At 40.5% G+C, this 16,217-nt stretch overlaps 1 protein-coding gene across 11 annotated transcripts in view; it reads right to left on the bottom strand.

Moving 5' to 3' along the window:
• The window catches only part of GBF1 (golgi brefeldin A resistant guanine nucleotide exchange factor 1), a 230,673-nt gene that overhangs the window by 97,027 nt on the left and 117,429 nt on the right, over positions 1 to 16,217 (bottom strand). For 5 of the 11 annotated variants that reach the window (XM_073685833.1, XM_073685835.1, XM_073685837.1 and 2 more), the window contains exons 7-10: positions 13,816 to 13,876; positions 9,598 to 9,652; positions 6,457 to 6,531; positions 801 to 836 (exon numbers count right to left, since the gene is read on the bottom strand). In XM_073685833.1, the coding sequence (XP_073541934.1) occupies positions 801 to 836; positions 6,457 to 6,531; positions 9,598 to 9,652; positions 13,816 to 13,876 (227 nt within the window). The remainder of the gene's footprint in view (positions 1 to 800; positions 837 to 6,456; positions 6,532 to 9,597; positions 9,653 to 13,815; positions 13,877 to 16,217) is intronic. The other 6 variants (XM_073685839.1, XM_073685841.1, XM_073685842.1 and 3 more) reach the window with 2 other exon arrangements.

Here is a 16,217-nt window from a genome sequence, read left to right as displayed (position 1 = left end):
TGTGCGACCCTTGTTGTATATTCATTGCTTGTTGTTATTTGCCTGGAATAAATAAAGTTTATATTTTTTTTAATTACTTGATTACTTTAACCATATACGATTGTATTTTTTTTTTCGGTTTTTGCTCCAGTCCATGCACCATGGTCCACACACTGACCTACAGGGACATCTGAATTCAGCCTAAGGGAACATTGCATGTAAGATGACCAGCTGGATATCTTTCTGGAAGAAAGCCTACACACAATATATCACAAAGTGCTTTGAAGCTAACCAGGTGATAAAACAACAACACTATTCCATTTGGACTATTAGGTTATAAGGACAACATAGAAAGGAAGTCCCTAATTTGAGACCACTCCTAGACTATAGGAAGAAATACAGATAGAGCGAAAGCATGTTTTCCATAGCTTATTGTAGTGCACCAGGCTTGCCATTGCATTACATGGAGCACATTCATTTGGTCACTATGTAATATTACATTTTCCATGTAGCGGCCACTAAAGGGGAAATGTATAGCAATAATCGTTGTTCCTTGGGGTTAGAGAAGCTGGACTCAGCCCAATCAGTGCACGCAATCCAACATGATGTCACATAAAACCATTAGACATTTTCCCTTTAACAAATACACCTGTATACTGAAGACCACTCACGTCTAGTTACATGCAGTCTAATATACAGGGGGGCAATGTAAGGCAACATTAAATGCACTGTAACAATAAGTGTTCAAAAATGCACAAACTCACAAGGTGCGGAAATACTTTTACGAGGGAGGGGAGACGGTAATTTACAAGCCTCCTTACCTGTACTCGTTTGTTTTTCCAAAAGATATTGTAAGCCTCAAGAAGAAAATGGCACAAGCCATAATTAGTAATTCATGTAAAGTGCCTAAATCTCAACATTCGGATTGCAGACAGGGGACTAGTTGACACACCAAGACGCGAAAGGTTAGGGCACGACAACATGCAAAATTTAGAAGGGTAATCCATGGTTCCAAATGTATTTAGTAGTGTCTTAATAAGAGTTGTCCTAGTTTCTAAAAATTTATAGCGATGCCAATATGCAAGACCTCTTTTAAACCATCAATAAAAAATTCCTAACAATAGGATCAATGTATTTAAATGCTGTCTTCATTGCTATATTCTTAGCTGATGATCACACTGCTGGCTTTCCATAAACCCCAATTTCCTTTTGTAAAAACAGGTGCCATGTATAAAAGCAAATTGATCCCTTTGATAGAAGGGGGGGGGGGGGGGGGGGACACAAAAAACTGCCCAAATATACTTCATAAATTGTAGAACGAGATCAAAGAAACATCAAGTCTAATCAAGAGCAGTCACCCTGTGCTTCCCATTCATGAGTCACCTAGATACTACATACGGTCATATGCATTGTGACCAATAACTCTGCAAAGTGGACGCAGTTTTGTATAGAACGATGGAGGAAGTGGAGAATCAGAAACTTATTAAAAATGTACACTCATCATACAGTTAAAAAAATAAAAGAATAAAAGAATTGTACGGTCATGGACCACATTGGTATCCTCCCATATTCTCTAACATAATAGGGATCCCAGGTTTAATTACAGGATCACAGTCAATAGTTTTCAGTCTCTGTCCCATTCTGAAAGAAGAAGAACATGGCCTGTGGGGTTTAGAGAAGCCCTACTTTACTTTCAAGACCAGCTTATAACGATAAAGAGGAGGAAGAAAAAAAAATCTAAATCTTAAAAGGGAATCTGTCAGTTGGAATGTCCATGTTAAACTAGTTATGGGCAGAATGGTGCTGTCATACTAATTTAATACATACAGGTGCATCTCACTAAATTAGAATATCATCAAAAAGTTAATTTATTTCAGTTCTTCAATACAAAAAGTGAAACTCATATTATATAGAGTCATTACAGAGTGATCTATTTAAAGTGTTTAATTCTGTTAATGTTGATGATTATGGCTTACAGCCAATGAAAACACAAAAGTCATTATCTCAGTAAATTAGAATAATTAACAACACACACCTGTAAAGGCTTCCGATGCATTTAAAAAGGTCCTTTAGTCTGTTTCAGTAGGCTCCACAATCATGGGGAAGACTGCTGACTTGACAGATTACCAGAAGGCAGTCATTGACACCAAATAAATGCAAAGTAAATTTTGCATTTCATTTGGAAATCAAGGTCCCAGAGTCTGGAGGAAGAGTGGAGAGGCCACAATCCAAGCTGCTTGAGGTCTAGTGTGAAGTTTCCACAATCAGTGATGGTTTGGGGAGCCATGTCATCTGCTGGTGCAGGTCCACTGTGTTTTATCAAGACCAAAGTCAGTGCAGCCGTCTACCAGGAAATTTTAGAGCACTTCATGCTTCCCTCTGCTGACAAGCCTTTTGGAGATGGAAATTCATTCTCCAGCAGGACTTGGCACCTGTCCACACTGCCAAAAGTACCAATACCTGGTTTATAAACAACAGTATCACTGTGCTTGATTGGCCAGCAAACTCGCCTGACCTTAACCCCATAGAGAATCTATGGGGTATTGTCAAGAGGAAGAGGAGAGACACCAGACGCAACAATGGTGACGAGCTGAAGGCTGCTATCAAAGCAACCAGGGCTTCCATAACACCTCAGCAGTGCCACAGGCTGATCGCCTCCATGCCACGCCGCATTGATGCGGTAATTGATGCAAAAGGAGCCCCGACCAAGGATTGAGTGCATTTACTGAACATACATTTCAGTAGGCCAACATTTCGGATTTTAAAAACATTTTTCAAGCTATTGTTATAAAGTATTCTAATTTACTGAGATAATGACTTTTGTGTTTCCATTGGCTGTAAGCCATAATCATCAACATTAACAGAAATAAACACTTGACATAGATCACTCTGTTTGTAATGACTCTATATAATATCTGAGTTTGACTTTTTGTATTGAAGAACTGAAATAAATTAACTTTTTGATGATATTCTAATTTAGTGAGATGCACCTGTACCTTTAGGTCACAGACGCACTATCAGTATTTGGTCAGTATTCGGTCAGTATTTTTTCTCAGGACTGGGAGCCAAACCCAGGTGAGGAACAATCAGAGAAAAGGTATAATAGAAACAAGTCACCAATTCTGCATTTATCACCCACTTCTGAGAAAAAATACTGACCAAATACTGATAGTGGGGCCGTGGCCCTAGTGTAAAAATCTGCAGTCTGGTTTTTGTTAAATCATCATAATAAATTTCGGTTTCCTCATCTCTTCGTGCTTCGGGGAGGGATTGTGGGCAGGGTCTTCCGCTAAGAGGGCTCAGCCACTGCATCTCCGCTGCCTTTGTTGAATTCATCATCTTCGTACTTTAAATTTTGGGTTGACTCGGTCCTAGCTGTGGACGATGCTCTCGCAGAGTCAGCTGGTGGCAATGTTTATGAAATTGGCGCTGGCGCATGTGCAAATCGACCTCCGGCGGTCTTCAGGAAAATGGCTCCTGGAGGTGGCACATGCGCAGAATGAGATCTCGACTAGTCATTGAGTGGAGAGCTCAGTCTGCGCATGCACCACCTCCAGCGCCATTTTCCTTAAGACTGCTACCAGCTGAATCTGAAAGAGCGTCGCCCACAGCTAGAATGGCGCCAACCCAAAATGTAAATTACAAAGATGATTCAACAGAGGCATCGGAGGAGCAGTGGCTGAGCCCTCTGAGCAGAAGACCCTGCCCACATTCCTCCCCGAAGCACGAAGAGATTAGGAAAATGAAATTTAGCATGATTATTTAACAAAAACCAGGCTGCAGATTTTTACACTAAAAGTATGTATTAAATCAGTATGACAGCACTATTCTGCCAATACCTTTAGCTTAACATGGATATTCCTGTTACATTACAATGCCCCAAAACCCAGTAGAACAATTGTACAGGAACACACTGCTGGACAACCCGTGTTTAACAGCTAATGTGGCTATAATAAAAAAAAAAAAAAAGACAAAAAAACCCTACCGCAGCCACCACTCTGATGTCAGCGCCGCTTCACCCGGCAGTCATGTTGCCAGCTGCAGCCTTTCGGTATCTTATCAGAGTGGATGTCAGCTGTGAAAATAGTGAAGGCTGCAACATCAGTGGCTGCTGGGACACACACAGCCAACAACAAAAGAGCGGCACCGGTCCTGCTGGAAAGTATTTTTTCTATTTTATTATGGCCTCTTTAGTTGTTAAGGAAGGGCTGTCCAGTAGTGGATAACCTCTTTGATAAGGGGGTGTCCTATTACTACAACCCATATCTAAATATACCTGTATTAGACATTGAATGAGATTGGGGAGATTTTCCCAATGGGGACCAAGGTCTATTATCTAAAGCTGCTATAAAGTGCAGCTCTCCCACCCGGAGGGTGAGGCACAGAAAAATAATAGGTAATAGTGCAAGAGATTTGTGTCACAAGTGGAGATGAGTGAATTGATTCGAGGCAAATCAAATTCACTTTGAATGTCACAAAAACGCAGAATTTGCAAGAACAGATTTTTCTTTTGCAATTTTATTTGCTGAACGCAAGCAAAATGGGGTCCTGCTGGCCACAGACTGGCTTGATTCTTTTTCACCTGTCCTTGCATCACAGCTCCTCGTCGTGTCTTCAGACCAGGGCTGTGGAGTCGGAGTCGTGGAGTCAGTGTCCATTTTGGTGGAGTCAGATAAAATGGACTGACTCCAACTCCTAAAATATATAATAAATTGGGTACAGTAGTTCAATGCAGTTTGTGGGGAATATTTTTTCATAAGAGTTTGGGAAAGTTATGAAATGTCCTATAAATGTCTGTCCTATTCCTGATCTAAGGGTCTAGACTTTTAGCTGAGATGAATCTGTGCTACAGTAAATTTATCAGTTAAACATGAGCCATGTATGAGGGAGTCGGAGTCGTGGAAATTGAGGAGTCGGAGTTGGAGGTTTGGCCTACCGACTCCACAGCCCTGCTTCAGACTCCAGTCTCCTCCATTTTCTTCACTCTTCGGTTCGTTCAGCACTGGCTAGGCCTCAAGTGACATCATGACGTCATGAGAGACCGACTGAGTACTGGATGCCCCAAAGGGTAAAAAGAAAAATCTGATGACAGAAGAGAAGACTGGAGCCAGGGGGTGGAAGAGAAGCAGTGGAGGATCTGAGAGGGAGCTGCGGTGCTAGCACAAGTGAGGGGCAAAGTGTTATTTTTTTTAACTCATCCATTTATCATGCTTTGTTGGTTTGGAGAGACTCTAGAGCAAAATAAACGACTGTTACCCGCGATTCACATCAATTTCCAGTCAGAGTTTCAGCAAATCAAATTTAGTCAGATTAGCTCCTCTCTAGTCACCGGCCTTCTCTGCACAAACCCCAAATGATCAGCTGATATTGTCGGCTCAAATGCAATGAGAAGTCAAGGTGTCTAGCGGAGACGTTATTAAAATTATTTACAAGGGAAAAAAAAAAAAAAAAAGTATTTTTTTCTCCATTAAATAATAATGGAAATATTGCAACAGAAAAATACAAGTTACTCTTCTTAAAGAGCAACCATAATTTTAGTCTATATTTCATAAATCAATAGTACACATGAAAATAAGAAACTTTGTAATATATGTTATCAGAGAAATCTTGTATCTCCAGCCGGACTGATCAGTCATTTTCACCTGCCATCTCCTATCTCAGTAATGTAGCAGTGTCATCACAGAATACAGGTTTTACCTGTGAATTGAGAATTCTGAAAATGAATGATCAGGAGAAAGAAGCTGATTTCTCTGATCAGATCTATTACAAAAGTTTCTTTGTTTCATTTGTACTATTGATTTATGAAATAAAAAAGGAGAAAAAAAATTGTTACTTTTGAGGAATATTAAGGGCTCATACTCACAGCACTTCATAAAATGTAAAATTTTCTTATTAAGTAGAAATCCACCTATTTAGGTAATAACAGACAGCAGATAGTTCTCCTGTATGACTCTTTCGGTAGACTAGAGACTGTCATAATTTACAGCTGGCTTTTAAACAGAAAAATGGCAATTTGGATCATTTGTGATTCTCCTCAGCTTTGCGCTCTTATGATTTGTTTGTGTTGCGATTGGTGGCAATCTAGTTAGTACTACTACTCTACTGGAGAGCTGCAGCTATTATATAATATTTTAAGTACCTCCATACCAGGACCTGACAGCAATACACATGCCCCCTCTAGACTAGTATCCAATACATATGGAAGCAGGACAGATTCATCAAGTGGAAATTAGCAACTACATTCCAAACGTAGCAATTACAAAGTGACCATCTAGATCTCAAGTGTGTAAGTCAAAACACAGCAAAGCCCCTTCGCCTCATGCATCCACCAGAAAAGCCATGCTAACAGGTTACAATGAGGATGGAGGGAAAGCAAACAGGCTACAAGAAAAGAAAAATGGTGCCAGTGTCTTAGTTGCACACCGCACAGATATGGAGGAACAGAAGAGAGACCTTTAGGCTCTTAAAAAGTAGTACCCTCTCTAACTGGTTCACGTTTTTGGATTGTTCACCACTATTGGTGTCCAGTTTGCAGAGAAGACATGAAGAGATCTGCAGAGAACAGGTAAATGTATGAATGTACACAGAGAGGAAAACACAAAAGGAGTAAGTACAGCAGGAGAGGACACGCATGGTGGGATGTAAGAAACATTGTGGAGAGCAATAAAAAACGGCAGATAATTGGAGCTCAAACACATTGTCTATTGTACTAACAATGACATAAATGGACCTGGTCAATTAAAGTTGGCTGAAAGCCAAGAAAACATAAAAGGGAGGAGAGAATCACCTGTCCAGAGATGAACTGTCAAGAGTGAAGGTAAAGAAGACCTCCCATTAAGTTATTTTTCCCCCCACTTAATCTAATATATATGTAGGGTGTGTGTATATGTATTAATATAGTCCCCTATAGCTGTCTTCTCTGGTATCCATGGCCGTTCTTCTCCTCTTCTCAGTGCCGTCGCCACTCTTCAGACTCTCCAGGTCACTCTGTACTCTATGAATGAGCCGGAAGTCTCTTTTACAATATAGGCCTATGCGGCCTCGTTCTGCCGCTCCACAGGCTTCCACTGTACAAGCCAGTTCACGGTCACGAAGAGTGCAGTGTGACCTGGAGAGTGATGTCACCAAGAGGAGTGTAACGGTGCTGGACACCGGAGAAGACTGCGGTAGGGGAGTATATTAATAGACTCACACTACATACCATAGACATATACACTCCTTTAAATGGAAAAAAAAATCGGTGTTTCTATAAAGCAAAAAACATTGAAGAAAAGCAGCAAATGTCAAATTTTAAAACAAATTCCACACCCAAACTCCTAAAAAAAATATGAGGGTTTAAGAAAAATAATATCAATGATTAGCCTAGAATCCAATGTATACATTAGAATTTATTGTCATCTCATTCTTACAAAATTGAAGACCAGGAGTGGCAATCTATTCAGAACCATGTTAGGGTCTGATCATTGATTTACAGCAATTTTTCCACGGAAGGTTTGAGAGCAAGCAGATTAATCTAATTGTAAGGGGCGAAAGCAGTACCAAATCGGCACATAAAAATGCAGTTTCGGCCTTGGACTTATGCAATGCATCTGAACTTGCACAAAAGAAAATATTGAGGAATAAAAAGTTAAAATACCACATCATTTTTAAGTAATTTACTTAAAATTTTGTAGAAAGAAAAACCAGTCAGTTACTAAATGGTTAAAATCCATCTTTTAGATTTGAAAACCACTTTAAAAGGGATCAAGCAAGAGGCTATAGGTCCATTTGAGCTGCAAGATAACCATGCGGTGTAAAGAGGCTGCAGATCACCCAATGAAGAAGTAAAACACTTGTTCCTCAAGTGAATCGACCTTAAAGGGGCTATCAGACTTTGTATTAAAAAAAAAATAATAATAAATATGTGCCTAAGGCTATGTTCACACATGTTGTGTTTTGCTGCATATTTTGCAGCAGAATTTTATGCAAATTTTCAGCAGCATCTTGCAGTACCAGCAAAGTGTATGAGAAACCCGAATTCTCTGTTCACACATGTGGCTTTTTTTTGCTGCTTATTTTCTGCCTTGCTTGAGTTTTTGGAAAATAGAGCATGTCACTTCTTTCAGCGTTTTTTCACCCATGGGAAGTAATGGGTGGTAAAACAAATGTTGGAAAAATGCAAAAAAAAACGCACCTGCGTTTTTGCAGCATTTTTGATGGCAAAATAGAATGAGATTCTTTTTTTTCACAGAACTTTATGTACATGCCTAAATAGAGACAGAAGGACAGTGGAAAAAAACACTGCAAAAACGCATCAAAAAACGCTCGAAAACCTGCATTTTTGACGCAGCTGTTTTCCTGCCAGAGAAAAGTTGTCAGCAAACTTGCATCAGATTTAGCTGCAGAAAAAACACAATGTGTGTGAACATAGCCTAAGCACTAACAACATGTAGTTAGTACCTCTACCTGTTGTGCCCGGTGCCATTTTTCGCTAGCGGAGCGGTCACAAACTGCTCCTGCCGGCAATTCAACTGTCTCTGCTAAAATCATGTCAACAGAACAGCAGCTTTTTTTTCGGTCTCACTTTGTCGATGGGACGTGACGGCCGATGTCATGCGGATTGACAGCCAGCTCTACCAGTTTGGCAGCAGGAATCTGGCTGTCAATCAGCATGATGTCGGCAGTCCTGCCCTGTCAACAAAGTGGAAAAGAAGCCTCTGCTCTGTCGACATGACATCAGCAGAGGCAGTTAAGTCACAGGCCGGAGCAGTCTGTGACCACTCTGTACAGGCCAGCGAAGAACGGCGCCAGGCACAACAGGCAGGCAGCGACTACCTGCCTGTTAGGGCTCAGGCACAATTTTTTTAAATTTTTACATAGTCCCAGACATCCTCTTTAAGTGCTGCAGAATAACATATTCAGCAGTGCGTTGTCTTGTGTAAGCAGGACCTGTGCTGCCAAGAACAATGGCAACCTATGTGCACGTAAAGACCCATTTCAGATCGCTCCATACACATCGTTGTGTAAACCAGCTATTAAACAACAGCAAATCAAAAAATATTTACTGAACAGCAGTCGTTCATTGACGCAGCTCGGATTGTGTAAATGAGCCTTAAAGAGGTTAGGTGAATATTCAGAGCAGAGTGTCTTTTTGTAAGTAACTAAGTATTTTTACTGTTATTTTATTATAAAGCAATTAGGTTTTGCCAATGTAATAGTTAAATCTTGTTATAATGGAGTTGAATGCTATTAAGTGAGGCATGCAACACCAGGACGGATGTTTTCTGACATGTAGACGTGTGACCTTCGTCAGTCACCCTACCTGTATACGCTTAGCCTTCTTTTTGCTCCTTTTAAAGCGATTTGCAAATAAAGATGATGGATTTTAAAAGGTTTTCCAGAAAATGAAACCTCTAAATTCACATAGGATAAAGGAAAAAGAACTGAAGTGAAAGAAAAATAAAAACAAGGTAAACATTTTTCAGAAAATGTTAAAAAAAAGCTAAAGAAAAAAAGACATTGGACTCTACAGTAAAAGCAGTCTTACAAAGACAAATCCTAGTACCACAAAGTACACCACGTAATGCATGCAAATTAGGCGACCAGGCCAAAAAGCTAAGGAAAACAATGTTTAAATACCTTTTTCATATTGGTTCCCGCGTAACTTTTCGATTCTTCCTTAAACTGAGGTAATCTGGAAGAAAAATATAGCACATTGTACTATGCATGATCATATATATCACATATGAATGTATCAGCTATATATACAAATTGTTATTATGTAGTTACCGTAATATTTATGGACATTAGTGAGAAATGTTAGTGTGCTTTATTTTTTTAATCTGAGTCCTAAAATGCTCATTAAAATAAAAAATAAAACAATTATGGCAATAAAGAATACAAAAGTGAATGATCAGCTGTTAATATCATCAGCCTGGCATTTTGTGACAGTGAGAACGTCACTTATATCAGGAGTTGGAGCTCGTGGTCGTGACACACACAGATAATTGAGTTTTGAAGGTCAGTGTTTTGCAGTAGCAGTTTCGAATGTTCACCTGCCTGATTTGTAATGGCATATCATTAATGGAAAACATAATACTGAGCTGGCATTCACAGGAGCATTTTTGTCCTTTGGCTGCAATCACGATACAAGGATTCTCCTTAAAAACATACAAAAATAATCCAGAACTCATCTATGGGTAACATCAATACAAAATTAAGATTAAATATAAAGCCAAGTTATGTTAAAAAAAACAAATAAAAAAAAAGATTTTCTGTTCAACGACACAAACATGTATAATATATACTATTTTCTGCTTATTCTCGATAAGCAACACTTGTATGCCTGAGAAAGTTCAACATTCATATTGGACTACGAAATACGATAGAGTGGATTTATGGAAGGTTTAATTACAGCTCAGCCAAGAAGATACAGGAGAGAATGCTAAAATATAACTGATCAGGTAAATACACTGCTCAAAAAAATAAAGGGAACACTCAAATAACACATCCTAGATCTGAATGAATGAATGAAATATTCTCATTGAATACTTTGTTCTGTACAAAGTTGAATGTGCTGACAACAAAATCACACAAAAATCATCAATGGAAATCAAATTTATTAACCAATAGAGGCCTGGATTTGGAGTCACCCCCAAAATTAAACTGGAAAAACACACTACAGGCTGATCCAACTTTGATGTAATGTCGTAAAACAAGTCAAAATGAGGCTCAGTATTGTGTGTGGCCTCCACGTGACTGTATGACCTCCCTACAACGCCTGGGCATGCTCCTGATGAGGTTGTGGATGGTCTCCTGTGGGATCTCCTCCCAGACCTGGACTAAAGCATCCGACAACTCCTGGACAGTCTGTCCAAGATGTGCTCAATCGGATTCAGGTCTGGGAAACGGGCGGGCCAGTCCATAGCTTCAATGCCTTCATCTTGCAGGAACCGCTGACACACTCCAGCCACATGAGGTCTGGCATTGTCCTGCATTAGGAGGAACCCAGGGCCAACCACACCAGCATACGGTCTCACAAGGGGTCTGAGGATCTCATCTCGGTACCTAATGGCAGTCAGGCTACCTCTGGCAAGCACATGGAGGGCTGTGCGGCCCTCCAAAGAAATGCCACCCCACACCATTACTGACCCATTGCCAAACCGGTCATGCTGAAGGATGTTGCAGGCAGTAGATCGGTCTCCACGGCGTCTCCAGACTCTGTCACATGTGCTCAGTGTGAACCTGCTTTCATCTGTGAAGAGCACTGGGCGCCAGTGGCAAATGCCAAGTATTCTGTGGCAAATGTCAAGCGTCCTGCACGGTGTTGGGCTGTGAGCACAACCCCCATCTGTGGACGTCAGGCCCTCATACCACCCTCATGGAGTCGGTTTCTAACCGTTTGTGCAGACACATGCACATTTGTGGCCTGCTGGAGGTCATTTTGCAGGGCTCTGGCAGTGCTCCTCCGGTTCCTCCTTGCACAAAGGCGGAGGTAGCGGTCCTGCTGCTGGGTTGTTGCCCTCCTACGGCCCCCTCCACATCTCCTGGTAGTGCCTCCAGCCTCTGGACACTACACTGACAGACACAGCAAACCTTCTTGCCACAGCTCGCATTGATGTGCCATCCTGGATGAGCTGCACTACCTGAGCATCTTCTGTGGGTTGTAGAGTCCGTCTCATGCTACCACGAGTGTGAAAGCACAACCAACATTCAAAAGTGACCAAAACATCAGCCAGAAATCATTGGTACTGAGATGTGGTCTGTGGTCCCCTCCTGCAGAAACACTCCTTTATTTAGGGTGTTTTGATAATTGATAATAATTTCCATTTATTGTCTATTCCATTTGCACAACAGCATGTGAAATTGATTGTCAATCAGTGTTGCTTCCTAAGTGGACAGTTTGATTTCACAGAAGTTTGATTCACTTGGAGTTATATTCTGTTGTTTAAGTGTTCCCTTTATTTTTTTGAGCAGTGTATATTGCTAAAGAGGTTCTTCAAGATCAATCTTCAGGAACCCACTGCTCCCATGCCTTTTGGCTTCCCAGAGGGCAGTGTGCTCCTGAATATTGACAGTCTGAACTACCTAGAATCTTAGGAGCACAAGCAGTACTGAAGTCAGTCAGACACTGGCTAGCTTCAGAGTAGACCATTGATGATGGGAATGGAAGAAATAATCCATGTCCAGACAGTAAAAGGGAGGTACACTTAAATCTAGTAAAGTGTTGGATATTGGTAGTGCTAAGTAGCTTGTCCTAAGATGAACCATCTCAGAATGTCCATTGCACAATTTGTTGGAAATCTATCTAAATTCTAGGGATGTATATTTCCATGTAGGTGAATACAAGCATGAGTGTACTCTTCTCATCACATCCAGACTAAATCTGACTTTTCACCTTTGCAGTACAGAAGGCCATGGCGATGCAGCTGGTGATTGTTTAGTTTCCTGGGTCACGCAAGATGCCACTTAAACTTTGCTTAACAAATTTCCAGTGACCGGTTGACATTCACGCAAATGTTCTATGTATATCACCAAAATCGACTTGGTGAACCTATGCGTCCCATTCTTTACTCAAAAACAAAATGGTATCTTAATCAAATAGTGGATAAAAAGACCTTTACCCATGTGTAAGGAAGTATTAATTGGGCGATTGGTATTTCTCCACTAACCTATATAAAGATTAGTTGGCATACAGTATATGATAGAAAGTGGATTTGTACATAAAAAGTAAGGTAATTCTTATTGGTTAAATCAAAAGAGAAGTTTAATTTTGGGTTAAGATGGAATTTTTTTTTTTTAAAAACAGCTCAGAGATCACAGGTCACTATGGTCAGAACAGGGTGTGCGGGGAAGGCGCGTGCGGGGAAGGCGCGCGGGGAAGGCGCGCAGGGAAGGCGCGCAGGGAAGGCGTGCAGGGAAGTTCTCTCTGTGGCATCTTCTGGATTAACAGACATGTGAGGCAGCAACCTGTCACTGGACACAGCAATGACATGACATTGGCTACAAAGGTAACATGCCCATCTCGCAGGAAGAGGAAGCAGGGAGAACGACGGGGAGCCACCATAACTGTAAGAGATCAAGGTGCAGAGCAGTATTGGAAGTATACTTTTTTTTTTTTATTATTATTATTATTGTGTATTTATATATGTTTTCAGTGGTATTCAATGATAACCTTAATATCATTATATGTAGTATTCAAACTAATAATGTTTTCACTCATAACAGCTATAAGGAAAAAGCTGTTTATACATTTAAAAAAAAAAATCTCAATGAGTCCTGAAAAATCCCTACAAAGAGCATCAGGTTTGGTCTATTAAGAAAATCACCAGTCTTCAAAGAGACCTAACCCCTGACAGATGAGGGAGTTAGGCGGGGGGTGGGGGGGGGGTGAGTGGTCTAGGTGGTTTGGATTCCGTCTTAATGCTAATTACTCAAATCCATCCCCTTCGATTCACAAGTTTCATTCTTTTTACAAAGCAAGTTGTTGAAAAAATGTCAATGAAATATTATGGCCTATCTATCTATAGATCCATCTATTAAAGCCGTATAAAACTATACAAATGTTTGAAGAAAAATAACTTAAAAATTCAGATACCAGATTAAAAAGGTGGCCCATAAACCAAGACCTGATCGCTATAAATGACTTTCATCTGGAGGACAACAAGCAAACCTTGAACTTAGGTTCGGCAGCATGTGCTCAAGGTCCTACAATTACTTTTATTTCCTTTTGTCCACACTCCAAGAAGACAGATGACTATCTGCACATCTTGCCCTGTGGACCCCATATAAGTGTAGAATATGCCAGTCCTCAGGGGGCCGTGTCAGCAAGGCACAGGCAAACACAAGAGGGTTTACCTTGAGAAGAGCAGCTGCACCATGTCGACAAGAGTGTGCTCTGCAGATTTTCTCAATAACTCTGCGAAGACAAAAAACAAATAACACAGGTGTCATTACGTTGTGTGATATTATCAAGAGGCTTCTGCAAGCGGTCTCCCCTCCATTCCTTGTTTACAGAGGATTACGGCAAATTTATTAAAACCAGGCCAGTGTTCACCCCTTGACTCAATGAGTGCCACGTGTACAACACCAGATGGTGCTATGGAGTCAATAGAGCAATGCAGACACTAAGGAGAGAAGGACAGCCACTGACAGGGGCATCATCAGAAATCAAAACCACTGAATGACAACTACCAGAAGTGTCATATAAGAACCGCTTTATCTGTACACAAAAAGCGGAATCACTTCTTATCCTGTGCTCAAATTTACAATCCTGAAGCTCGCTGCATACACACACACATTATATATATACAGTACAGACCAAAAGTTTGGACACACCTTCTCATTTAAAGATTTTTCTGTATTTTCATGACTATGAAAATTGTACATTCACACTGAAGGCATCAAAACTATGAATTAACACATGTGGAATCATATACTTAACAAAAAAGTGTGAAACAACTGAAAATATGTCTGATATTCTAGGTTCTTCAAAGTAACCACCTTTTGCTTTGATGACTGCTTTGCACACTCTTGGCATTCTCTTGATGAGCTTCAAGAGGTAGTCACCGGAAATGGTTTTCACTTCACAGGTGTGCCCTATCAGGTTTAATAAGTTGGATTTCTTGCCTTATAAATGGGGTTGGGACCATCAGTTGTGTTGTGCAGAAGTCAGGTGGATACACAGCTGATAGTCCTACTGAATAGACTGTTAGAATTTGTATTATGGCAAGAAAACAGCAGCTAAGTAAAGAAAAACAAGTGGCCATCATTACTTTAAGAAATGAAGGTCAGTCAGTCAAAAAAATTGGGAAAACTTTGAAAGTGTCCCCAAGTGCAGTTGCAAAAACCCTCAAGCGCTACAAAGAAACTGGCTCACATGAGGACTGCCCCAGGAAAGGAAGACCAAGAGTCACCTCTGCTTCTGAGGATAAGTTTATCCAAGTCACCAGCCTCAGAAATCGCAGGTTAACAGCAGCTCAGATTAGAGACCAGGTCAATGCCACACAGAGTTCTAGCAGCAGACTCATCTCTTCAACAACTGTTAAGAGGAGACTTTGTGCAGCAGGCCTTCATGGTAAAATAGCTGCTAGGAAACCACTGCTAAGGACAGGCAACAAGCAGAAGAGACTTGTTTTGGCTAAAGAACACAAGGAATGGACATTAGACCGGTGGAAATCTGTGCTTTGGTCTGATGAGTCCAAATTTGAGATCTTTGCTTCCAACCACCGTGTCTTTGTGCGACGCAGAAAAGGTGAACGGATGGACTCTACATGCCTGGTTCCCACTGTGAAGCATGGAGGAGGAGGTGTGATGGTGGGGGGGTGCTTTGCTTGTGGCACTGTTGGGGATTTATTCAAAATTGAAGGCATACTGAACCAGCATGGCTACCACAGCATCTTGCAGCGGCATGCTATTCCATCCGGTTTGCGTTTAGTTGGACCATCCTTTATTTTTCAACAGGACAATGACCCCAAACACACCTCCAGGCTGTGTAAGGGCTATTTGACCAAGAGGGAGAGTGATGGGGTGCTACGCCAGATGACCTGGCCTCCACAGTCACCAGACCTGAACCCAATCGAGATGGTTTGGGGTGAGCTGGACCGCAGAGTGAAGGCAAAAGGGCCAACAAGTGCTAAGCATCTCTGGGAACTCCTTCAAGATTGTTGGAAGACCATTTCCGGTGACTACCTCTTGAAGCTCATCAAGAGAATGCCAAGAGTGTGCAAAGCAGTCATCAAAGCAAAAGGTGGCTACTTTGAAGAACCTAGAATATAAGACATATTTTCAGTTGTTTCACACTTTTTTGTTAAGTATACAATTCCACATGTGTTAATTCATAATTTTGATGCCTTCAGTGTGAATGTACAATTTTCATAGTTAAGATAATACAGAAAAATCCTTAAATGAGAAGGTGTGTCCAAACTTTTGGTCTGTACTGTATGTGTATATATATATATATATATATATATATATATATATATATATATATATATATATATATATATATATATATATATATATAAAAATCAAAAATTAAGAGACCACTGCTGCAAAATTTATAGTTTCCCTGATTTTTCTCTTTATATTTTTGAGTAAAATGTACATTGTTGATTTATTCTATAAACTGCTGACATGTTTCCGAAATTCAAAGCTAAAAATTTTGTATTTACCGTATTTTTCGGACTATAAGACGCACTTTTTTCCTCCAAATTTTGGAGGAAAGTGAGGGGTGTGTCTTATAGTCCGAATACTATCTC

Source organism: Phyllobates terribilis, unplaced genomic scaffold, assembly GCF_046119375.1.
Source record: "Phyllobates terribilis strain yellow unplaced genomic scaffold, ASM4611937v1 Scaffold_5__5_contigs__length_657084704, whole genome shotgun sequence".
Taxonomy (NCBI): domain Eukaryota; kingdom Metazoa; phylum Chordata; class Amphibia; order Anura; family Dendrobatidae; genus Phyllobates; species Phyllobates terribilis.
This window is presented reverse-complemented; position numbering and strand designations above follow the sequence as displayed.